This window comes from Nicotiana tabacum, chromosome 3 (genome assembly GCF_000715075.1).
Source record: "Nicotiana tabacum cultivar K326 chromosome 3, ASM71507v2, whole genome shotgun sequence".
NCBI classification, from domain to species: Eukaryota; Viridiplantae; Streptophyta; class Magnoliopsida; order Solanales; family Solanaceae; genus Nicotiana; species Nicotiana tabacum.
The window spans coordinates 7,365,001-7,388,964 of NC_134082.1; the positions used below are offsets into that span (position 1 = coordinate 7,365,001).

At 35.8% G+C, this 23,964-nt stretch overlaps 2 protein-coding genes across 3 annotated transcripts; both read left to right on the plus strand.

Annotated features, from left to right (window-relative positions):
* The first annotated feature begins 1,303 nt into the window (after positions 1-1,303).
* On the plus strand, positions 1,304-5,603 carry LOC107815793 (xyloglucan endotransglucosylase/hydrolase protein 2-like). 2 transcript variants are annotated; one of them, XM_075240816.1, is made up of 5 exons: positions 1,309-1,642; positions 2,573-2,704; positions 3,412-3,512; positions 4,039-4,235; positions 5,138-5,602. In XM_075240816.1, exons 2-5 carry the CDS (start codon positions 2,689-2,691, stop codon positions 5,517-5,519), a joined length of 696 nt encoding a protein of 231 aa, XP_075096917.1. In that variant the 5' UTR covers positions 1,309-1,642; positions 2,573-2,688; the 3' UTR covers positions 5,520-5,602. The 2 variants fall into 2 exon arrangements, with proteins under 2 accessions (XP_075096910.1, XP_075096917.1); XM_075240809.1 differs by having other exon boundaries at positions 1,304-2,704; positions 5,138-5,603.
* Positions 5,604-7,576: 1,973 nt separating this feature from the next.
* On the plus strand, positions 7,577-14,014 carry LOC107804343 (uncharacterized). Its single transcript, XM_075249180.1, has 6 exons — positions 7,577-7,850; positions 9,531-9,595; positions 9,714-10,003; positions 12,912-12,983; positions 13,072-13,134; positions 13,750-14,014. Exons 1-6 carry the CDS (start codon positions 7,744-7,746, stop codon positions 13,792-13,794), a joined length of 642 nt encoding a protein of 213 aa, XP_075105281.1. The 5' UTR covers positions 7,577-7,743; the 3' UTR covers positions 13,795-14,014.
* Positions 14,015-23,964: the final 9,950 nt, after the last annotated feature.

Here is a 23,964-nt window from a genome sequence, read left to right on the forward strand (position 1 = left end):
GGTTTCTTCAAAAGCTTGGATTGCATCAAAAAGAGTACATCGTCTATTGTGACAGTCAAAGCACAATAGACTTGAGTAAGAACTTTATGTACCATACAAGAACAAAGCATAGCAATGTGAGATATCATTGCATTCATGAGCAAGTGGAGAACGAATCTTTGCAGGTCAAAAAGATTCATACGAGATCCTGCAGATATGTTGACAAAAGTAATACCGAGAGATAAGTTCGAGCTATGCAAAGAACTTGTCGGCATGAGCATATGAAAAACTGAAGATACCTCTTTTAGATGCATGGCACTGGATGAGAAGATTTGTGGGGTCCATCCTATAAATTTTCATGTGAATGGAAGAGCTTTCCTTTGGCAAAGGCTGCACCATCCAAATCCAAGCTTGTCAAATAAAGATTTTGTCTGGTAAGGAAAAGTTTAAAAAAAGGAAGATATGATTGGTAAGTTTTCTATTACTGATGTCACCACTAACATTTTAGAGAGGCTCTTCACCTCTATAAATAAAGAAGTTCTCCTTCAGTTGTCGGACACACCAAAACGGAGAGAAAGAGAGCGATTCGCAGAGTAAGAACCAAAATACTTTGTGAGAAAAAATATAGAGAGTTTGAGTGGTATTTGTAGTGAGGTGGAAAAATAAAAATAATTTTTTTTTAAGTGTGTAGTGGTCTTGGAGTATTTTACTCAGTACCACAAATTATAAAATTCTTGCTATAGTGAAATCAGTTGCTCCTTTCGGACCATAATTTTTCTTATTCAATAAGGATTTTCCACGTAAAAATCTCGTTGTGCTTTTTTATTATTACTATATTTAATAATTCACATTTATTAAAGTCGTATACCGTGAATATTATTTTTGTGGGGATTATTTTTCCAATATTATTGACTCTAAATTTTAAATTCGTACATGCGTACAAACATCATATAATACAATTCATGACAAGGCTATCAAATTCGTGGTCATTTTCTCTTCAAGTTATTTCCCGAATGAGCAAATTATGATGGGGGCTACGATATGGAGCTTAGCTAGCATATCACAAACGTCTGGGAATTAAAGATTGAAGGTGATCAAGCTCATGCCCAACTCATGCTTCCCTTGCTTTCATTTTTTTGTTGCTTAAAACCTGGGAAGAATTAACCTAAATAGATGGTTGTCCAACCGTTTAAACTAAAAATAGTCGACGTGTGTATAATATATATGTACAATCCATATGTAACATGTATATAATTGTTTATAGTCAATATATATCGGATAGGAAAAATAAATAATAAATTCGGCCGGCTATTTGTATAAAAAATCCAAAACCCTGGAGATTCAACTTTTATTTGACAGGCATTGCAAAGAGTTTTACAGTTTTCAGATCACCTAAAGCATAAATATAATGTAAATATTCATAGTAAGTGAGATTAGTAACCTTAAAAAAAAAACTTATAACCTATACAACGTGTTAAAATACACTGATAAAAATTAGTTATATTGTCATGTATATAAATTTAGTCCTAAACGTGGTAACTGTTTTGAGGCATTTTCGCATCATTCACAATTAGTTTGTTCAATTCCCATAATTAGTTGGCCTAATCTCCTTTCTTTATCATTTTATATTATGTCTTTGAAGCTTATTTCCAAGATTAATGATGTAAGTACTATGTCCTAATTAGTATGGTATACGTATGCCTAAAGGAAAGGTTTTAGGCCATAATTTAGCCGTTATGTATCTTCCTCATTTCATTTCTTTCCTTCTTTCTTTCTTTCTGGTATTCTTTGTTGAAGTATTTCTAAGTAACCACCAAAGGTCGTGACAGGATGGATAGAATTCTTCATCCTTAACAGAGACGTCGGGTTTAAATTATAAAAAGTTCTGTGATCTTTACATAAATAGTCACTTGGATTCATTGTTTTTATTTTTCTAGCTAGTATATATAGATTATACACTGATTATTAACGGTTATGCATATATTATATATGGATTATACATATATTACATATTTGCCGGCTATTTTGGTGTAAGTTGTTGGGTGGAAGGCTATTTAGGTTAATTAATTCTTCAAAAATTCTAGTAGGGAGCTCTTCCCCTTTAATGGGTCTTACAGCGCCGTGCAAATCCAATGCGAGTATAGAACACCGAGTGAAAAAAAAGAAGTATTTAGAGTAAGTTTTATTAATTTCCTTTTACTTTTCTAGTTTTATAAATAAAAATTAAATTTGTCTATTAGAAACTTTTCAGAAGGGGAGTCTTGGCTTAACTGATAAAATTGCTACCATGTGACCAAGAGGTCACGGGTTCGAACCGTGGAAATAGCCTCTTGCACAAATATAGGGTAAGACTCCGTAAAATAGACTCTTGTGATTCGACCCTTTTCTGGACCCCGCGCATAGCGGAAATTTAGTGCACCGAACTGCACTTTTTTTTAGAAGCTTTTCAAAAAACTCTATATAACCAACCAGAGAGCTTTCTCTTGTTAAACTCACAATCATTATTTTTTTGATATTGATCAAGAATAGAGTAATATTCTTCTAAATATGCGTTCTTCTCTACATCTTGTCTGTCTTTTTGCATTTCTCCTAGTTTTAGGGGCCTTTGCCAGTGGAGCCAAAGACTTGCCTTTTAATGTCAACTATCATATTCTGTTTGGAAATGAACACGTTGTGTCCTTCAACAGAGGAAGAGAACTTCAGATTTCAATGGACAAAACCTCTGGTAATTTAGTTTATATATATATATATGTTTCGCTTGCTCCGTTATATATCTTACCTTAGCTTAAGCTATTAGAAAGAACACATTTTTAACTGCTTAACTATGTACTGTACATGTCTCTCACGTGCTGACTGGTCTTTTTTTCTTAGGTTAAATACGTGAAAATTCTTTTTTTTATAATGGACGTTGTCTATGAGAAATGAACCGGTCTTAGACGTACTTGAACTGTGTGACCATCTCATGAACTAAAAATTTAAACGCTTAAAAAAATAATTTTAATTACTTAATTTTGTTTTTTAACACATATCACCTATAGTCCAAAAGAAGAAAAAAAGGAAGAAATTAAAGAAGTGTTTTCATGCATGATCAACTTTAGTTTTCATAATTGTATATGCATGGCGTACATTAAGGGCTCATTTGGTATGATAATGGATAATGAATAATTAATCCCGGGATTAAATTTGAGATGAGTTTTTTCCATATTAAGTTGGGATAAAATATATCGCAGTATAACAAATCCAGGGATTAGTTATCCCGGGATTGTAATATTATTTTTATCCCTATTGGAGTGGGATAACAATTCCGGAATAACTAATCTTGCTATAATTAATCCTAGGATAACTTATTTCTAAACCAAACGAATACTAATTAAGTTATTCTTTGCTTATGTATTTTTTTTATATTATGCAAAATTATTTGTTGAATTATAGGATCTGGCTTTGGGTCCAAGGCTAATTATGGTTCAGGCTTCTTTCACATGAGAATAAAGCTACCAGACAGAGACTCTGCAGGAGTCGTGACTGCTTTTTATGTAAGTATTAATATTTCTTATAAACTTATTTTAGTAAATTGAGTTTAACTTCTATACATCGACAATCTTAAAAAAAAAAAATCAAATTACTCATAAAAGTGAGATTAACAACTTGAAAATATAGCAGATTGCCAGATTACGCGCTATAATATATTAAAATACATTGAGTCGGCTTTGACCTAAGGCAAGTAAAGCAATATTTCAATTATTTAATTTACAGTCAATTTGAGATTGAAATACATGCGGTTGAAAGTTGCAGCAATATAGATTTTTGATTGAAGTACTTACAGTTTAAAGTTGTAGCTATAAGAGTAAACATCAAATAAAATATATTTAATTTTTATCGAAAAATTTAAGGCTTCTTTTTAAATTTTAATTTGACTCCCCATTATATTTAGCCGCCCCTGATTGTTAGTCTAAAAAAAACAAAGTTGCGTTATTAGTGTATATAAGTTAAAACCAAGTAAATTTAATATTTAAGATTTGGAAATTTGGTCTAAATTAAAGAATATAATTATGGTTGCAGTTAAGATCAAATACAAACAATGATCATGATGAGGTAGATTTCGAGTTTTTGGGCAACAGAGAAGGTAAACCATATACGTTGCAGACAAACATATTTGCAAATGGCCAAGGAAATAGAGAACAAAGGATGCATCTTTGGTTTGATCCAACTGCAGATTTTCACAACTACAAAATCCTATGGAACCAGCATCAGATAGTGTAAGACAATTATGTACACCCTTTTTTTAAAAAAAAAAAAATAGGGGTAGTTATAGTAGCGTACGCAGGATATTTCATAAGCGGTGTCACAATTTTAAAAAGTAAAACCAATGAACAAATTATTATAACGATAATCAGTGGCATTTTTTATATTTATCCTAAATATTTTTATTTTTCTTATACATATATATATTAAAAGAATCCAACAAAACGTTATCTCGTGACACTGCAGCCCTAGGGGTAGGGTAAGGGAAATGGGGGAGGGGATTAGAAGGTGAAAAATCGAGTTCTCACCAAAAAGATAAAATTGAGGTAGTCAATCAATTTTTGTACTATATAATATTATATATATATATATATATAATATTATATTTCATTGTGTTTTTGTTGTTTTCCGCCGGTACAAACATTGAATAACTCTATCCACTAAAATTTTGACACATGAGAAAAAAACACCTAATTGAATCTTCTTTTACCATAGTCATGTATAGAACTAATAATAATCTAGTAACAAGGGCGGAGCTAGAGTGTTAAGAGCGGGTTCGGCCGAACCCAGTAGCTTTGGTTCGAACACTATATTTATCGTAAAAAATTTATTGAATATGTATAAATTATTAATTTACTCAGTAACTTTAGGCGAGAAAAATCCCCAACCCCGCCTCTGTCTAGTAATAAAGATAAACGCTCATAGTGTATAGAACTAATAATCTCTTAACCTGAAAAAATAAGGTAAATAACCTATTAAATAAGTTGATTAAATTGCACTGATATGCAAAAGTTCATCTATAAGTTATTAGTAGAAAAACAAGATAAATTTCCTGAAACAAAAGACAAGTAACCTTTTACGACAAGTTAAATTTCATGAGTCTGATTTTTATGTTTTCTTTTGCAATATGTTTCAGGTTTTTTGTGGACAATATACCATTTAGAGTGTTCAAAAACAAGGCAAATATTGGAGTGAATTATCCATCAAAACCAATGCAAATATTAGCTACAATATGGGATGGAGATAATTGGGCAACAGATGGAGGATTAACAAAGACCAATTGGTCTTTTGCACCCTTTAAAGCTCATTTCCAAGATTTCGATATTATTGGCTGCCCAATTAGTTCCATTAATACTAATTGTAATTCTCCTAATTTTTGGTGGAACCAAAAAAAATATTGGAAGTTGAGTTCTAAACAAAGAAAAAAATATGAAGAAGTTAAAGCCAAGTATATGACTTATGATTATTGTGTTGATAAGTCTAGGTTTTCTACTCCACCCCCAGAATGTTTTTCATAATTGTATAGAAAAATAGTACATGCACCTTTAATAAATATTTTAATTTTACAAGTATATATATATATACAAATATATAGTTCGAGTTGGAAACAATATGTGCATAGGTCCAGCTAGCACTTTTTTCTTTACAATAATGAAACTACAGTAAATAGAAAGTTTTGTTTCGATTTCTTGCTTTGCTTGGTGAATGCTTTTAATTTGGATTTAGCTTTTCAATATGTTTTGGGTATAAAATTCTTAATTTTCTCTCCTTGTATAATCTTGTAAGGAAGAGTATAATTACTCACATAAGTGGAGTAATCAAATATAAGTTCCTCCATATAATGGTTTAGATGAGGTATCAATAAGTACCTTTTAAATTTCATGAGTGATCAATGATCAATTTTACCAACAAGATTAATGAGGTTCTAAAATTATAACATCCTGATGTTAACATCAGTAAAGTCATAAAACTATTTTCTATATCATTAAAATTACTAAACTATACTCGCATAAGAGTTAAAATAGCACGTTCTGACCAGTTTTCGGACTGGTCATTCAAAAATAACCAACGTTTGCCAAGTCATTGAAAAATAACCACTATTTTGCTGCAACAGAGACCGGTCCAACATAATATACTGGAGTTCGGTGCACCAGTGTATGAACTTCCAACATATTATGCTGGAACTCCAACACGCGGAAAGTTCCAGCATAATATACTGGAGATTCGAGCACTTGTGTATAAACTTCCAGCATATTATACTGGACCGGTATACTTTGCTGGAACTCCAGTATATTATGTTGTAGTTCTAGTGTACTTATGCTGGAACTCCATTATATTATGCTGGAGTTCCAATATACTTATCCTGGAACTCCAGTATAATATGTTGGAGTTCAAGTATACTTATGTTGGAACTACAACATAATATACTGACATATTTTTTGGGTTTTGAACAGTGTTTTCGCTCAAATTTATCTTTATATGAAAAGTGGCTAAATTTCGATTACTTTTAAAAGCGTGGCTATTTTTGAATGACCACTTGTAAATTTGGCTATTTTTTGAATTTCTCCCCGCATAAGAGGATTTAAATTGAGTAATATGGTCGATGAGAATTTCATATAGCCCCCACTTGTTTGGCTTGAATCGTGTAATAGTTAATACTCTCTCCGGTCCAAAATAAGTGATTTTTTGGATGTTTTCACACAGATTAAGAAATCTATCTTTTAGCATTAATTAGCAATAGAATTGACCATATTAACCTTTATTATCTCACATAAATACTCCTAACACATATTTTAACATTATTTACTCCAAGGACAATATAGGAAAAAAATAATTAATTCATTCTTGAAATCTGAAAAAATTACTTATTTTGGACCACAAGAAAAAGGCCAAAAAATCACTTATTTTGGACCGGAGGGAGTATTATATTAAAATTACTAAATTGTGTTTAATTTTTTGGAAAATACAACTCAACGGAAAAGTCAAATTCCCGAAGCCATAAATGACATGTCAGTTAATTAAATATTGTATTAATTAATGTTAATTTCTATGTGGGGATGAAATCTCCTTAAATCCCTAGCAAATACATGGATCGTTTGGAAATAGACCCCCAAATAGTCTTTGAAAAAAAGCTGATTTGGGTGAAGTTTGATTTGAAATTAAAAATGTGTTTGGACATAAATTTTGGGGTAAGTTTTGACATATTAAAAAGTTATTTTTTCTGCTAAAAAGTCTTAAATGGTCGTAATTTGGCTCAAAAAGAGGTCTTAAGCTATATTTTGGATTTGAAGTTTTGGTTTTTAAAGTCTCCCAAAAACTAAATTAATTCTATAAATAAACATATATTTGATTTATTTTTTTTTGAAAAAAAAACTTTAATATGGTCAAACGCCTACTATATAAACGTATGCTGATTTTAATGTGGAGATTATTACGTCTGTCACCAAACCAAACAGCCCCTTATTGTGCTACCCAAACCCAAACCCGAACCCGAACCCGAACCCGAACCCGATTCCCAGGAAATTTGACGGCACATTTTATTTCGATTTTCCTTCTTCCCTTCGGAAATAAAAGGGAAAATTTTTTAGCTGCCAAAAACAACCTTTTCTGCACCACTTACAATTTTCATTCCTGCTAGTTTGTGTTTGTGTAAATACGTACATCCACAGAATTAGGGTTAGGGTTAGGGTTCCGAGCTTTGATTTGGGTTTGGTGATCAACTCTGGAAGCGTGATAAGTACCATGTACGCTGATCGGGAAGAGGCACTAAGTCGGACGTCTATAAAAGAAAGGCTGAACCGCAATGCTGCTGATGATTCTACTCGCCGGAGACTAATTTCCGGCAAGAGGTCCTCTCTCCCTCCCTCCCTCACACACACGCACACACAGTGAATGCGGAGCATCTGCACATATTATACTTAGTGGATGTTGCTGCATATATATACCTCGTGTTCCATTCTATGTGACCGTGTTTGGCTAGGCATAAAATATAAGAAAGAAAGATAAACTTTTGAATTGTAGTTTGAAACAACCGGTAGTGCCTATAAATCAAGGTAAAATGAGAAATATAAAGTTAAATTGTTTCAAGATATAGAAAAGTGCCATTCTTAACTAAAAAAGAAAGTGTGCCACATAAAATGGAAAAGATTCGAGTCGAGGGCACCGGTACTACTGCACCAACTACTACTTTGTCGCAGTAGGTATAGACTTGGTATAAATACTTAGTATTTTTTGAAGAAAAAAGTTTCTATTATATATGTGGTTTAAGTGGCGGCTGAAGGTGCATCCTTGCACATTTGGTTAGATATATTGTTTGTTAGCTTCAATCAGCTTTTTGCTTCAGTCCTAAAAATTGCTTATCATGTGCTCGAAGTGAGAGGCAGAGCCAGGATTTGAAGCTTATGGATTCAGAATTCTAGCACTTTCAAGTCACTAGGGTCACTAATAATTTGTACAAATTAAATGGATTTCTTAAAACCAACAGAGTTTCGGCCAAAGTTACTGGGTTCCCCTGAACCCATACCTTGGTCTCTAGCTCCGCCCCTGCTCAAAGTGCTACTTGGTTAGTTCAGGAAAGGGTAGAGTGGGTTATACTGTAAGCAGGTCCTCCCTTTGCATTTCTGCGAAGAGGTTATTCCATGCTTTGAAACCATATGACCTACAGGTCAACATATCATTAAGGAGTAACTGTACCATTGTACAATAGCTTCTTACTGGAAGATTGTTCTCTTCTTCTTTTGGAGTATCACAGAAGAGGCATGTAGCTAGCACTCAAACTTACACTGGCTCACTGGTTATCGTGATTCTAATTTGGACTTTTTGACCTTTAGCAAGTAATGGATGGGATTAATTTAATAAGATTTGTGTATCTAGCTCAAATTTAGCTGGTCATCTTGTTTATTTCCCTTAAAAGAGTGCCAGCTCTGATCAGATAAAGGCATGGAAGATTCTTGTAATGATTGAATTTGTTTTTATGGTACGCTTCATTGTTGCTTATTTGGTTTTCACCTTACTGCTTGATTATTACAACAACAACATACCCAGTATTATCCCACACCGGGGTCTGGGGAGGGTAGTGTGTACGCAGATCTTACCCCTACCTTGTGAGGATAGAGAGGCTGTTTCCAATAGGCCCTCGGCTCAGGAAAGCATAAGCACCACATTAATGAAAATATAGACAATAAGAGACAGTACCAAAAAGCCATATAAGAAGGTTTTCACATATTGCTTGCTTATTGTGTCCTACAACTGGAAACTAATTTTTACTTGGGAGGGATTGGATTCATGTTGATGGATTTGATGCTTGGTCAGTAGCATTAAAGATTTTATGCAATGTAATGATAAGGGGAGCGACATGAATACTATAAATCAAGCTGTCAAAATGGCATATTGTTGTTATCTGACCATTATTTGCAATGACTATGTTTATGAGATGAATCATATTTATCTTCACAGGTCAAAGCTTTTCCCTAAAAAGAAAGAAGAATCTTGTCAATCTTTTTGTTAATAGCTGTAGTTCGTTTTTTCAGGCTTAGAGAAGACGATGACAAATGGGTGCATGACCTTTATGAGCCTGATGAACTTCAAGGATCAAGTATGGGGTGTTTGAGAACCACACTATTCATATAGCATTTTTTTCATAAATGAATGGGCAGTATACTTTTTGAGTTCTGCAATAAAAGGTTGATTTGTTTTGTTGTGCGCTTGTATAGATCAGAGAATTGGTACAAAGGATCTTCGTCTCAAACTTCAACGAAGAAGAAGTATTCAACAAGCTACTCAAATAATAAAGAGTTCTTTATCTGGAGGTACGAGGGATCTGCGGGAAAAGCTCTCTGGTACTGTATACTCGCAAACAATGCAAACTGGTCCCCCTAAAAAAAAGCTAAAGACAATTCCTGAAGTCAGCAAACCTTCCAAGAGAAGTGTCGTAGCTGAAGCTCCTTCCTCAGAGACGAAAAACATTGCCAGCAAAGTTTCTAAGAAGAAGTCCCAGCAGAAGGCAAGAATATCTCACTTACTCAGATTACTTTTACAAATGAGATCTTGCTGCTAGAAATTGTGCAGCCCTTTAAAAAATTCACAATCAGGGGAAAAAGCACGGGTCTGAGAGTGTATATCTAGACACCAAATTTTTGGTTATTGCTTCATGGATGTCCCTAAGACAAAATATGGCTTTAAGATAACCGCCAGCAGAGAAGGGTAAGTGGAGGTCTTAGACAAAGATAGCATGTTTACAATTACATGACACCATATTCCTTAGTCTTCTGCTCTTTAAGCATTAAAATATTTAATTTGCTGCTGTTGGTTGTTGGACCGTGTTTCTACGAAGCTACTGCGTGAGAGTTCGGGAAGTATTATGCTTATAGCAGTCTGCAGGTCCAGTATTAGAATTCTGTGACATGTAATCAGATGACCAGTATAATAAAAGCTGCTAAGTGTGCGTATATCTAGTAGTCCTCAAATTTATTTGTATTGTTCATACAAAGATAGCTGTTTTAATTATTCATTTCCACAGTTGAATCCACTGGAAGATTTGAAGACTTCATTTTTGAGACCCAATATGCAGTAGCTTCTTGCTTGAGCAACAAATTGCTTTATTGTTTATTCCCACTTAGATACAGGTGCTTTCTGGGCATACTTATTTTATTCTGTTCTGTATGTGTATGCTGTGGGTAAACGGTATATGCTTCCTGGAGTCTTTAATATAGCTGAGTGACTGGGTGTTGATGCAACATTACACTATGAGGACTTCATTCTCTAGGAACCTATTTGCAATACATTCTTGCCTGGGCTGAAACCACATGTATAGAAATTATGCCTAGTTTAGTACAGGTGCTTTTTGGACATACTTATTTTATTTTCTTGTGTATGCTTATGCTGTGGGTAGGAATTGTTTATGCTACCTGAACTCTTCAATGTGGCTGGAGTAAGTGGTTCAATTGTAGATAAAACCTGTTAAATCATACCATTGATTCTGGTAGCTAAAGTTCACGGCCCATCTTAAACCTGTCATTGCACCAGTACCGGCAATACAACATATTTTTCCAAGGAAGCAAACAGCTAAGACGTCTCCTCCCCATTTGTGCCAACTTTTCACTTCCTGTTAGTGAGCTGTCCCGATCCACTAGTTAAATAAATGGAAGCCAGAAGAGTAATTGAAAATATAGACAAATATACTTGGTCAACATTCAGCAAGGTAAAATCATTTAAATGGAGTGTCTTTACTCCCCAGGAAGATGATTATCCACCTGTTTAATCATTTTCTAGTGCTAATGTATTGTACCCAATGAGGGGCACATACCTCTTCGAGATCTAAGTTAGAGATAATGGAGAATGAGAAGTACACAGTTTTTTTTGTTTTATTTAGCTATTTAATTTTATTTTTGATTAGGGAGGGGATAGTCTTGTGGAAAGGACCATCCACCTCCAAGGCTCCAACCATGAGATTGGGGGTTCGAGTCTCCAAGGAAAGCAAAGTGTGGCACCTGTTTGCTCCTTGTTTTTTTGTGGTTGGTTGTTAGGGGGGGGGGTGTTAAGGTTTACCATATTAAAAAAGGTAGGCAGCCTTTTTACGTTTTACTACACTACTAATGCTGAGAAGCCAGAATTAACATAAGACTATAAGAGTAATAGGTGTATGGAGCTCAAGGAGGCTTTAGTGATGGATGGAAGAAAAGGTCATGCTTATGTATGAGAGGAAGTTCCAGTGACTAGATAAGGTTGATAATAGGCTGGATTCTAGACAATTTTTGCTTCTCTAGACTCTAGGATTCGGCCACTATGCACATTTTTATTTACTGAATTCTGTTGTTGGTTTTGATGAAGAGGGCATGTCCGAAACTTGAGGGTATATGACTTATTTCAGACACAGAGGTGCTGAATCAACTAGCTTGCGCATTCCATTGTTATCAAACAGGTTACAGATCCTCAAGTCAGACAGAAGACATCAAATGCTCCACTTTTGCCAACAAAAAAAAGGATTACAATGCGAAATTGAGCTGCAAATATGTATAGAATTGGGTTTTTTCATTAGCGAGGTCTAAACCACTTATTTTCACTACCTTCCTTTGGGCCTTCTGTGAGAATTCATTTTCTGGAAAAGAAAAGAGAGCCTAATAAGGATATAGTTTTCAGGGCGAAAAGACACTAATAGATTATATGCTAAAGTCAATCTGGACTGACCTAATAGGCTAATACCTTATGGAACTTATATATTTGGAATATAAGAGAAGCAAAACACCATATATTTCACCTGTGTGGTAAGATTATTCTTGATCAGATCTGAATTTCAAGGTCTAGGCAAGTCTTACTTACAGTTATCTCAAAGAAAAGGTCTAGGCAAAAGAAGAGAAAGGAAAAGGTCTACGCAAGTTTTACACCGTCCGCTCTTGCACCTGGAAACCTCACCTGAGTCCATGTTGACTCATACCGGAAGAAAACCTGCAATAGTGCTTTGTATGAATGTTGTTGTTCAACTTTACTGTGGTTTGTTCCTCAATTCTTGCCGTGATTTCTAAGACATTATATAGAGATCTGTGTTTAATCTAGTCTTATGTCCATTTCATTGTTCACCTTATGAGAGGGATGCAGCCTATGTTTCCTTTCCAGTATTTCCTTCAACTATGTTGTGCAGCACACTTGCACATGTTTTGTGGCCGTTTAGCGTGAGCTTCCTCAATCAGATGATGTGCAATTACAATCGTCTGCATCATGTTTAATAGTTTTTGTATAAATAGTAATACTGTGGCTCTTGCCATTCTTACTGCTTATCTTGTTTTGTTTGGTTCTTTCCCTCTATGTTATCAGCAATGTCATAGAGTCAAAAATAGTCGACAACTTGTTGCTTATGCCCCTCAGAAATTTCTGATATGAGGTTGCTTTGTTACATATATTTTTTTCTGTTGCAGGTTGAATCAGTAGATAGTTTTCTACAATCATTGGGTCTTGAGAAGTATGCAGTTACATTTCAAGCTGAAGAAGTATGTAGTTTTCCGCTCCTATTGTCATTTTCAGTTTACTTATAAGAGCTGCAGAATATCACCTATGATCTTACTATTATTCTTGCAGGTTGATATGGCTGCTCTTTTACACATGACAGATGAAGATCTTAAAGCTATGGGAATACCAATGGTAAGTATCTTCTTGTTGCGTGCTTCATAAGAATTGATCTGGCATCTGTCCCTTCAGGTTTTTATTTTCTTTTTTTCCACCCAATAGAAAAAGGCATCACAACAAAAAGGATAAGATTTTTATCCCTTTTTTTTTTCCTTTCTGAAAAAACAAAAAATATAAGATGTTGATCTTTGTTGTCAGCAGCAGGAGGAACTGTTATTAGTAGGATGATAGATTTCTCAATAAGTAGCGCAAATGTCTGAATTAGTAGGATGATAGATTTCTCTAGACTTTGTTGTTGCGAAAAACTTATCTTAGTTAAGATAACTAGATGAGAATAACCTTAATATTTTCAGAGAAGACTTTTTTAATACGGCGGCCATGAAAATCACATTGATTTGGAGAGTTAACAAGGCTTAGGCTAGATAATAATTCTGCGGCAGGGAATCAAAGCTTAGGAAATTACTTTCCTTTGTAAAACTTCTTTAGCCTCTTGTATTATTTCAGTCTTTGCAATGGCCATTTACTTCAAAAGTTCTCATGAGCTGTAACAATGTGGATTAGAGTGATAATTAGGGTTATATCTTCCTTTATTAAGTGCCAATTAAAGTAAATGTCCATTGTTGTTTTCAGGGTCCAAGGAAGAAGATACTTTTAGCATTGGAATCTAAAGTTTGAGAATTTGGGTTACATCTTCCTCTGCTAGCTAGCTTTGTACAAGTCTCTTAGCTTTTTTTCCTTTTCCTTTTTGGGGTTTTATCACTGTATGTGGTAAACTAGAGCTCACTACCTGTAACTAATCTGAATATCGATTCATGAGCTCAACCTTAATGGTATTTAATTAGTTTGCTTAGCATGTAATTCGGGTGCCAAAGATGCCAAATTTTGTTTTTTTAAACCTCCCCCTCCTACTCAAAAAAAAGAAGAGATAACTATTTATTACTCTCAAATTGTTTTCCAAAGAAGCATTGTGCTTCTTGTCATCCTTGACCTTTGGAATGAGTCAAGAAAACTTTTTGAGCTAATTTTTTAGGCGGTTTTAAAATATTTAAAGCATTTAAGAATTATGTTCCTGTAACATATAGAATAGTATCTGATAACAAATTTTATAATTGGGAGGATTGGATTTTGTTCTAATGAACAGGGCACAAACATTTAGTTTCTGTAGAACTGTATCAGGCAAATATTTTTGGGCAAAGATCACTACTAGCCCGTGGTTGAAATTATTTTCATTCAATAGCTGCAAAAATATATAAAATTTGTATATTTTTGTATATAACATAGAGAAATGTATATATATTCAATGAAATATACAAAAAATATATATTTTTTCGGTTATTATTTTGGGCTGCTATACATTGTGTTTGCCCTATATTTTTCTGTCACGACCCGAAATCTCTCCGAAGGAGTCACGATGGCACATAGTCTCTAAAACTAGGTAAGCCTAACATTAATAGAAATAACGACAATATTTGCTAACATCGAACCATTTTGAAATAGAAAACTATGTACCATTTACGATCCCAAAACCGGTAGTACAAGTCATAAGTCTTTCTAGGAGTAGTCATACATATGAATACATCACTGTTCCAGAACAAAAGGAAACAATGGAAATAAATACAATAGAAAGTGACTCTGAGGCTTGCGAATGCAGCAGCAGGTTTACCTTGAGTCTCCATAGCAATGATCCGCGCAGCCACTAACGATCGAATACCTGGATCTGTACAAAAAATATACAGAAGTGTAGTATGAGCACACCGCAGCGGTGCCTAGTAAGTATCAAGACTAACCTCGGTGGAGTAGTGACGAGAAACAATCAAGACACCTACTTGTCTAATAACCTGAACATGATATTACATAAAGCTAACAAGATAAAGATATCAAAGTAATGCCCATAGCAGAAAGAAATCAAATTACAAACAGTAGATGAGGTCCAATCGGAGGCCCAGGGAGAGACCCCTACCCAGTCATTACCGGCTCCTCCGCCACCTGAGGAGATTCCTAGGGAAACCGCACATCCAGTTCCCCCTCCACTTCCATCAGATCACGACTTGAGGAGTGCGGTGCATTTGTTGGCACAATTGGTAGCTACTCAGCAACAGGCTAGGGCATCCGCTAGTGCAGGACCTTTTGAGGGATCTGGGAGTTCAAGGGTCCGAAAGTTTATTGCTTTGAGTCCCTTAGAGTTCACGGGGACAAATCAGAGGGAAAACCCGCAGGATTTCATAGATCAGCTTCACAGGATCTTTCGGGTTATGCATGCCACGGAGAAAGAGGCAGTTGAGTTAGCAGCTTTTCGACTCCGAGATATAGTCATCCTTTGGTACGAGGGATAGGAAAGGTCCAGGGGACGCGATGTACCTCCTGCTATTTGGGAGAATTTTTCAGATGCCTTCCTTGGCTAGTACTTACCGCGAGAGATCCGACATGCCCGACTCGATCAGTTTCTAGTCCTCAAGCAGGGCAATATGAGTGTTCGAGAGTATAGTCTCCATTTTTGCCTCATTGGCCAAATATGCACCATCCATAGTTGCTACTATGCGAGATAGAATCCACAGGTTTATAGCAGGGTTGGCCCCAGAGTTGACCGAGGCATGTGCCACCGCTGCATTACATGATAGTATGGATATCTCCCGGATTCAGGCATTTGCACAGAATATAGAAAGTGGTAGGCGTCGACAGCAGGGTACGGAGAGGACTGACTTAGGGCAGCGTAAAAGGATGAGATTTGCCAGATCTCAGGAGCAGTCTCAGGGTAGTTATAGGCCCCATTACTTCGAACGGCCACCTAGACCTCCGCCATCTCAGCCACAGGATTACATTTATGATTGTTATACTCAGTCAGGACTAGGTGAGAGCTCCCAGGCGTCACGTTTGCAGCGACAACGAGGTTCGGGGAAGACATGGCCATTTCCGTTGCGGTGTGCCATCTGCGGTAGATGACACTTGGGCCAATGCCGAGCCGGTTCCGATTCTTGCTATACATGTGGACGTCCGGGGCATATGATGCGAGATTCCAAATAGAGATTCTGGGAGTATGGCGCAACCAGCGAATTCAACATCAGGATTATCTATGTCCGTGCATCCTTCAGGGCGCAAGACTCGGTCTTTGGCTGGTAGAGGTTGAGGCAGAGGTAGAGGTTCCAGTTCAGGTGGTAACCAGAATCATAGTTATGCGTTAACAGGTCGGCAGGACCATGAATCCTCACCAGACATTGTGACAGGTATGTTGACCATTTGCTCTCACGATGCTTATGCCTTAATAGACCCAGGATCTACTTTATCGTGTATTACCCCATTTGTCGCAGGGAAGTTTGGTATAGTGCTTGAAACACTAGGTGATCTTTTTGCGGTATCTACACCGGTCGAAGAATCGGTTATTTCTAGACGGGTTTACCGAGGTTGTGCGGTATCAGTTTGTGGTCGTCAGACCTCAGTCGACCTAGTTGAGCTAGAGATGTTGGATTTTGATGCTGTCATGGGCATGGACTGGTTGGCAGCTTGTTATGCCACAGTTGATTGTCGAGCAAAGACAGCCATATTTCATTTTCCGGGTGAGCCAGTCCTTGAATGGGTAGGTAATACAGTGACACCTAGAGGTATATTTATTTCCTATCTGAAGGCGAGAAAAATGATCGCAAAAGGGTGCATTTATCATATTGTGCGAGTTAAAGATGCAGATGTTGAGATACCTACACTTGAATCTATTCCAGTAGTCAAAGAGTACGCAGATGTATTTCTATATGAACTTTCAGGTATTCCTCCAGAGCGAGAGATTGATTTTGGCATCGATTTGCTTCCGGGAACGCAACCAATATCCATCCTTCCATATAGAATGGCACTTGCTGAATTGAAGGAGTTGAAGGAGCAGTTAAAATATTTACTGGAGAAAGGTTTCATCAGACCCAGTACCTCACCTTGGGGTGCACCGGTACTGTTTGTACGGAAAAAAGACGGCTCGCTAAGGATGCGTATCGATTATAGGCAACTGAACAAGATAACTATTAAGAATAAGTATCCACTTCCAAGGATATACGACTTGTTTGATTAGTTGCAGGGAGCTAGATGCTTTTCAAAAATAGATTTGAAGTCGGGGTACCACCAGGTCAGAGTTCGGGAGAAAGATATTCCCAAGACAACCTTCAGGACCCGATATGGCCACTTCGAGTTCCTTGTCATGTCCTTCGGGTTGACAAATGCGCCTGCCATATTTATGGACTTGATGAATAGCTATTTCGGCCATATTTAGATCTGTTCGTGATAGTCTTTATTGATGATATTCTGATTTATTCACATTCAGAGGATGAGCATGTGGACCACCTGCGAGCGGTACTCCATGTCACACCTCCTTTTTCCGCCCCCGCGAGGGTGCAAGGAGTTTTTCCAATTAAAGGACAATCGAAACGGGATTTGTTTATTTATTTCAGAGTCGCCACTTGGGAGATTTAGGGTGTCCCAAGTCACCAATTTTATCCCGGATCGAGGAAAAGAATGACTCTGTATTACAGTCCGCGAACCAGAAATCCAGATAAGGAATTCTGTTAACCCGGGAGAAGGTGTTAGGCATTCCCGAGTTCCGTGGTTCTAGCACGGTCGCTCAACTGTTATATTCGGCTTGATTATCTGATTTTATACAAATATGAACTTATGTGCAAATTTTAACTTTTTACCGCTTTCATAATTATTATTATTATTATTTTTTACAAGGAATTGCAACGTTGTGAAAATGTATCTCGAACCGCGTTACAATCAATGTACCCGTGGTCGTCGACACACTTTGACTCCGTTGAGATTTGGATTTGGGTCACATCAATGTGCACCCGAGTTTAAGAAAATTAAATTATTAAAGGCGCACCTAAAGCGACTAGCGTATCATCTACTTTGGGTAGGGCCGTGGAATTTTGCTAAACGGTCCATCCCGAAGTCTAAGCAATTTAAAGCAAATATTTACTGAGGGCCCCGCAATTTTGTATTTTTATTTGGCGAGACTCATCTCATTCTTATTTTTAAAGATAAACCTATAGTGACTACATTTCTTCTATTAAGTTTGTCTCTAAAAATAAAAGAAAATTTCTCAATTAATTACATGCTAAAAAAAATAACTTATTAGTTATTAGTTTACGGCTAATGTGAATGGAAAATTGCGATCGAGTTTGTACAAAGAAAAATTGCTTTCATTCTATATTCTATTATTCAATAATACTGGAACATGAGATTGACACACCATAATATCAAAAACAAATTAACTAGTATTTGATTAATTTAAACTAAAATTATTAGATGAAGAAGTTATACATATGCAAGCCCATTACTCATTAATTAATCGACTACATTTTTATACAAAGAAAGGAAAATTATATTCAAACACAAATCTAAACAGGAGGGATTCAACAGGAACAAAGCCTGATTAATATTTCATTTCGCTTCAAGCCGAGAGTGTACAAATGTGTACCTGGAAATGACAGTACAAGAAGAAGAAGATCAGCAAAGTAATATGTAACACAGCAATATACAGCAGCAGAAAGCCCAACACAGTAGCTTCAACACCTCAGTCCATAAATCCCAGCAACACGGAGAAAACTAGTAAAAATGGAGAAGACAAATAGTGCAGAAATCTCTCTTTATTTTTTCTTTCTAGATTTGAACTCTCTATGGTATTCTTCCGCTCTCAATATTTCAGAAAATTTATTTCTATCTTTTTTACTCTCTCCAAAATGAATTTTGTCCCTGTATATTCTATGTATCCAGAGTGTATATCGAGTGTATACTTCTCTCTCCGCCCCCTCTTTTCTTATTCTCTCTATCTAGTTTTTCCTCTTTTTTCAACTCCCTTCTTCATAAATTTTCGAAATTTTCAGATTTATTTTTTTTTTATTTTATTTTTTTAATTAAAAGAAATCCCACTTACAAATTGCTTTTATTTTTTTAGAAAAAGAAATCCCACTTTTATTTACTTTTATTTTTAAAATTCCAACTTTAATTACTTTATCTTATTTAAAATCCCACTTTTTATTTTTTTAAAAGAGAATCTCACTTTATTTAACTTTTCTTTAAAAAAACAAACCACTATCTTTTCTTTTTCTTTCAAAAATGCTACTTTCAATTACTTTAAATTTTTTAAATTTTCAGATACCTTTATATTTATTTTTTAATTCCAACCTTCTTTTACTTTTTAATTTTTTAAAAATTTCCACAAAACTTTTTATTTTTTTAAATTTTCTACATTCTTTTACTTTTTTAAAAGAGAATTCCACCTATTTTTATTTTTATATTTTTTTATTCAAAACTTTCCTTTTTCTAATTTTTTAAAATCATTCCCGAAATTATTATATATAAAAATAAAAAATAAAATAAAATAAAAATAAAATAAAATATTTTCGGATTTTTTATATAAAAAAACAAAAAATAAAACTATTAATAGTGACAATTCACCTTTTAATTTTTTTTATTTTTTTTTGGTTTTGTTTTGTGTTGGACAAAAATGAAGAAGGGGTGTTGGGTTAATGGAGCGGACCGGGTCGACCCGGTTTGAAGTGGACCGGGTCATGGGGAAAGTTGGGCAATTATTTGGGCCTGTGGTTTGAAATTGAAGAAGTGGCCCAATCCGATTTTTCTTTGTATTTTTGTTCTCTTTTCTTCTTTTATTTTTCTAAAACTACATTATAAAAGTACTTAAATTATTATTAAGAACTAAATTAAGTTATAAAACTGCAAATTAACTCCCAATAACAATTAACGCACAATTAAGTAATAATTAAGCATAAAATTGTATATTTGGACATTAAATGCTAAAAATGCAAAAGATGCCTATTTTTGTAATTTTTAATTTTTGTAAAACTAATTTAATTACTAACAATTGTAGAATTAAATCCTACATGCAAAATGCGACATATTTTTGTATTTTTTATTAATTTAACAAATAAACAAGCACAATCAAATACAAATAATTATCCAAAAATATCACAAAATCTCACAAAATTGCACACCAAGGAAAATCATTTGATTTTGAATTTTTTGAGAGTGATTCTCATATAGGGCAAAAATTACGTGCTTACACTCCAAAACCTCTGTGATAATATATTGTATGCTAATTTTCTAAGTGTGAGTTCTGGTTGAAGTCAGTATCATTCTTGGGGCACATTATATCCGACGGAGGTATAAAGGTAGATACTCAGAAGATTGAGGCTGTGAAATCCTAGCCTAGACCTACCACTCCGACAGAGATTCGTAGCTTTCTAGGCTTAGCAGGATACTACCAGAGGTTCGTAGAGTGTTTTTCTTCTCTTTCAGCATCATTAACGAAGTTGACGCAGAAAGCAACTAAGTTTCAGTGGACAGAGGCATGTGAGCAAAGTTTCCAGGAGCTTAAGAACAGGTTCAGTGCCAATTCTAGCATTTCCAGAGGGCCCAAATGGTTATGCTATGTATTGCGATGCCTCAGGTATTAGGTTAGGGTGTGTTCTGATGCAATATGGGAAGGTAATTGTGTATACTTCAAGGCAGTTAAGGAAGCACGAACGGAATTATCCGACCCACACCCTCGAGTTAGCTGCGGTTGTCCATGCACTTAAGATATGTCAGCATTATTTATATGGTGTTCATGTTGATATATTCAAAGATCATAAAAGCCTGCAATATATCTTCAAGCAAAAAAAGTTGAACTTGCGACAGAGGCAATGACTTGAGTTATTAAAAGATTACGATGTTAACATTCTCTACCATTCAGGGAAAGCTAATGTTGTAGCAGATGCCTTAAGTCACCGATCTATGGGTAGCCTAGCATATGTAGAGGCCAAAAAAGACAATTAACCAGAGAGATTCATCAATTGTCTCCCCCAAGTGGGTTCGGTTAGTAGACTTTGGCAATGGTGGAGTTGTACTCCAAAATACTGCAAAATCATCTCTTATAGCTGAAGTAAAGGAGAGGCAGTACGAGGACCCATAGTTGGTCGAGTTGAGAGTGTGAGTTTCGCAACAGAAGAAGTCGTTGTTAGAACTCAAAGGAGATGGGGTTCTTTGATACATGGGTCGTTTGTGTGCTCTAGATGTAGCAGGGCTACGAGACAGGATTATGTCAAAGACACATTATTTGTGGGACTCCATTCACCCTGGGTCGACGAAGATATATCATGACATTAAGGAGGTGTATTGGTGGAACGATATGAAAAAGAACATTGCTGAGTATGTCGCTTAGTGTCCTAGTTGCCAACAGGTGAAGATAGAGCACCAGAAGCCTAAAGGGCTAATGCAGACTATAGAGATCCCAACATGAAAATGGGAGGCGATAAACATGGACTTTATCATGGGGTTACCTCATTCTCATTGTAGGTTTGATTCCATATGGGTGATAGTCGATAGGCTCATGAAATCATCTCATTTCCTACCGATCAGATCTACATATACAACAGAAGATTATGCAAAGTTATATATTAAAGAGGTAGTGCGACTACACAGAGTGCCAATATCTATTATATCTGACCGTGGGGCCCAGTTTACAGCACATTTTTAGAGGTTATTTCAGAAAGTTCTAGGGACTCCGGTGAATCTCAGCACAACTTTTCATCCACAAACTAATGGACAGGCCGAGCGCACAATTCAGACGCTCGAGTATATGTTACGAGCATGCGTGCTAGATTTTAAAAGAAGTTGGGATGAACATCTACCTCTTATCGAGTTTGCATATAATAACAGTTACCACTCTAGTATCCAGATGGCTCCATACGAGGCTTTGTATGGGCGTAAGTGTAGATCTCCTATAGGGTGGTTTGATGTTGGAGAACCTGGATTACATGGGCCAGACCTGGTTCAGCAGGCCATAGAAAAAGTAAAGCTTATCCGGAAGCGACTATTGACAGCTCAGAGTCATGAGAAGTCATATTCTGACGTGCGACAACGAGATTTAGAGTTCTGGGTTAATGACTGCGTATTCTTAAAGGTGTCACCTATGAAGGGTGTGATGAGTTTTGGCAAGAAAGTCAAACTTAGCCCACGGTATATTGGGCCATATAGGATTATTTAGAGAGTGGGCCAAGTACCTTATGAGTTAGAATTGCCCTCGAAATTGGAGTCTGTCCATCCGGTATTTCACGTATCTATGTTACGAAAGTGCATTGGCGATCCTACCCGAGTGGTGCCCATGGATGATGTCCAGATTACAGAGGACTAGTCATACGAAGAAATTTCGGTTGCCATCCTAGATCGACAAGTCCGCAAGCTATGAAATAAGGAGATAGCATCCGTAAAGTTTTATGGAGAAACAAAAATGTGGAAGAGATAATGTGGGAAGCAGAGGAAGAAATAAAGTCTAAATACCCCCACCTATTTCAAACTGAAGATATGGCTCGAGGTGGGATACCTCAGCACAGCTCTATTCAGGCCAGTAGGTCATCAGGTAAGCTCTCATTTTTAACTCTCAGAATTTATAATGGACAGTTATGTGGAGCCAAGTGTTGCTATTTATAGACAGTGATCATGTCTGGCATGTATAATATGTTTTTTGGTTGCGTAAAGGTTGGTTTGAGTCTAATGTACGAAAGAGACTCCGGCAAAAATTTTCCCAAAGTATCTAAGAATAGACATTCGAGGACGAATGTTTCTAGGGAGGAAGAATGTTACATCTCGCATTTTTCATACTTTAAAGTTTCGTTTTCAGTTAATTGACGTAGACTCGGGATGAGATTATATGGAGGTTAGCATATTTAAGTTATTTATAACAAGCAATAAGTAAGTGCCATGAAGGAAAAGGGTACACGAATTAAAAAAAAGAGTTTCGTTGAAGGTTGTCGATTTGGGATAAACTACGGGCCGAACCCGATATTTATGGACTAGTACCATACAAGGTACCATATGACCGTGATAATAAGATATATAAAGTATATTTAAAATAAGTAAAATTTTAGGTAATTTGAGACTACATCCCTCAACGAAATTTCGGGTTAATTAAAATAAGTATATATATAAGAGTTTCGTTGAGGGATGTGGTTAATTATCGGGTAACAGGACATTACCTAATAAGTAGATAAAGATTACATCCCTCATCTCCACGTGGCAGTAAGCCACACCCTAAGGAAATGACTAAGGTTCAATTCTTATTAGGTGGCATATAGTTACACCTTTACTATATTTCCAAGACTTTACATTATCAAGGAAATTTTAATTAAAGTGAGGGAGACGTTATCATTCTGATAACTCTTCACAAAGTCATTCTCAAAAGACATTTTCAATCAGATGCAAAATCATTCTTAATATTCTCAACACCAAGGCATTACAATTAGAAGAGAGAAAATGTTAGCAATTCTTCTTAACCAAACGATTCCAACAAGATTTAGCAACGTAAAATTTTGTGGTTCTAAGGGAGTACGGTGTAACCTTTTTCAAGAACATCATACAGATTTTTTCCTACTTCATGTATGTTAAGGCTAAGCCCTTATTTCATTTTGAATGATCTCATCATTACACGAGTTTGTTAATGAGCAATAAAAAAAATCATATCCCGGAATTTACGTATATTTTGCTAGTCTCGCAAATTACGTATATTTTTCTAGTTTTGTAAGTTACAATATTCTCCTTATCGGGACTTCATATTCAATTTATTATTTTCTTCTTCCAGTCAAGAGAGCAAAGAGTTTATATATACAGTATTAAAATATTTTCATTACCATCGAGCTATAATCGATGGCCAGGCCCCTATTGGCTAACCTCTGATCAGATGGTAAGTTATATACCGAGCCTACTGTGGCCGACCGCCTATGAACGAGCCCAGTTGGTCGAGATACAGAGCCCAGTATGGCTGAGCACCTATGAGCGAGCCTACTACGACAGAGCAGTTATATATATATACCGAGCCTT

What these genes read in the sequence shown, in the direction of transcription:
- LOC107815793 (XM_075240809.1), top strand. Translation starts at nt 2,527, where the DNA reads ATGCGTTCTTCTCTACATCTTGTCTGTCTTTTTGCATTTCTCCTAGTT. An exon ending in GAGTCGTGACTGCTTTTTAT is followed by an intron (nt 3,513 to 4,038) that starts GTAAGTATTAAT and finishes TTATGGTTGCAG; the next exon opens with TTAAGATCAAATACAAACAA. An exon ending in TGGAACCAGCATCAGATAGT is followed by an intron (nt 4,236 to 5,137) that starts GTAAGACAATTA and finishes AATATGTTTCAG; the next exon opens with GTTTTTTGTGGACAATATAC.
- LOC107804343 (XM_075249180.1), top strand. Translation starts at nt 7,744, where the DNA reads ATGTACGCTGATCGGGAAGAGGCACTAAGTCGGACGTCTATAAAAGAA. An exon ending in TGATGAACTTCAAGGATCAA is followed by an intron (nt 9,596 to 9,713) that starts GTATGGGGTGTT and finishes GCGCTTGTATAG; the next exon opens with ATCAGAGAATTGGTACAAAG. An exon ending in AGAAGAAGTCCCAGCAGAAG is followed by an intron (nt 10,004 to 12,911) that starts GCAAGAATATCT and finishes TTTCTGTTGCAG; the next exon opens with GTTGAATCAGTAGATAGTTT.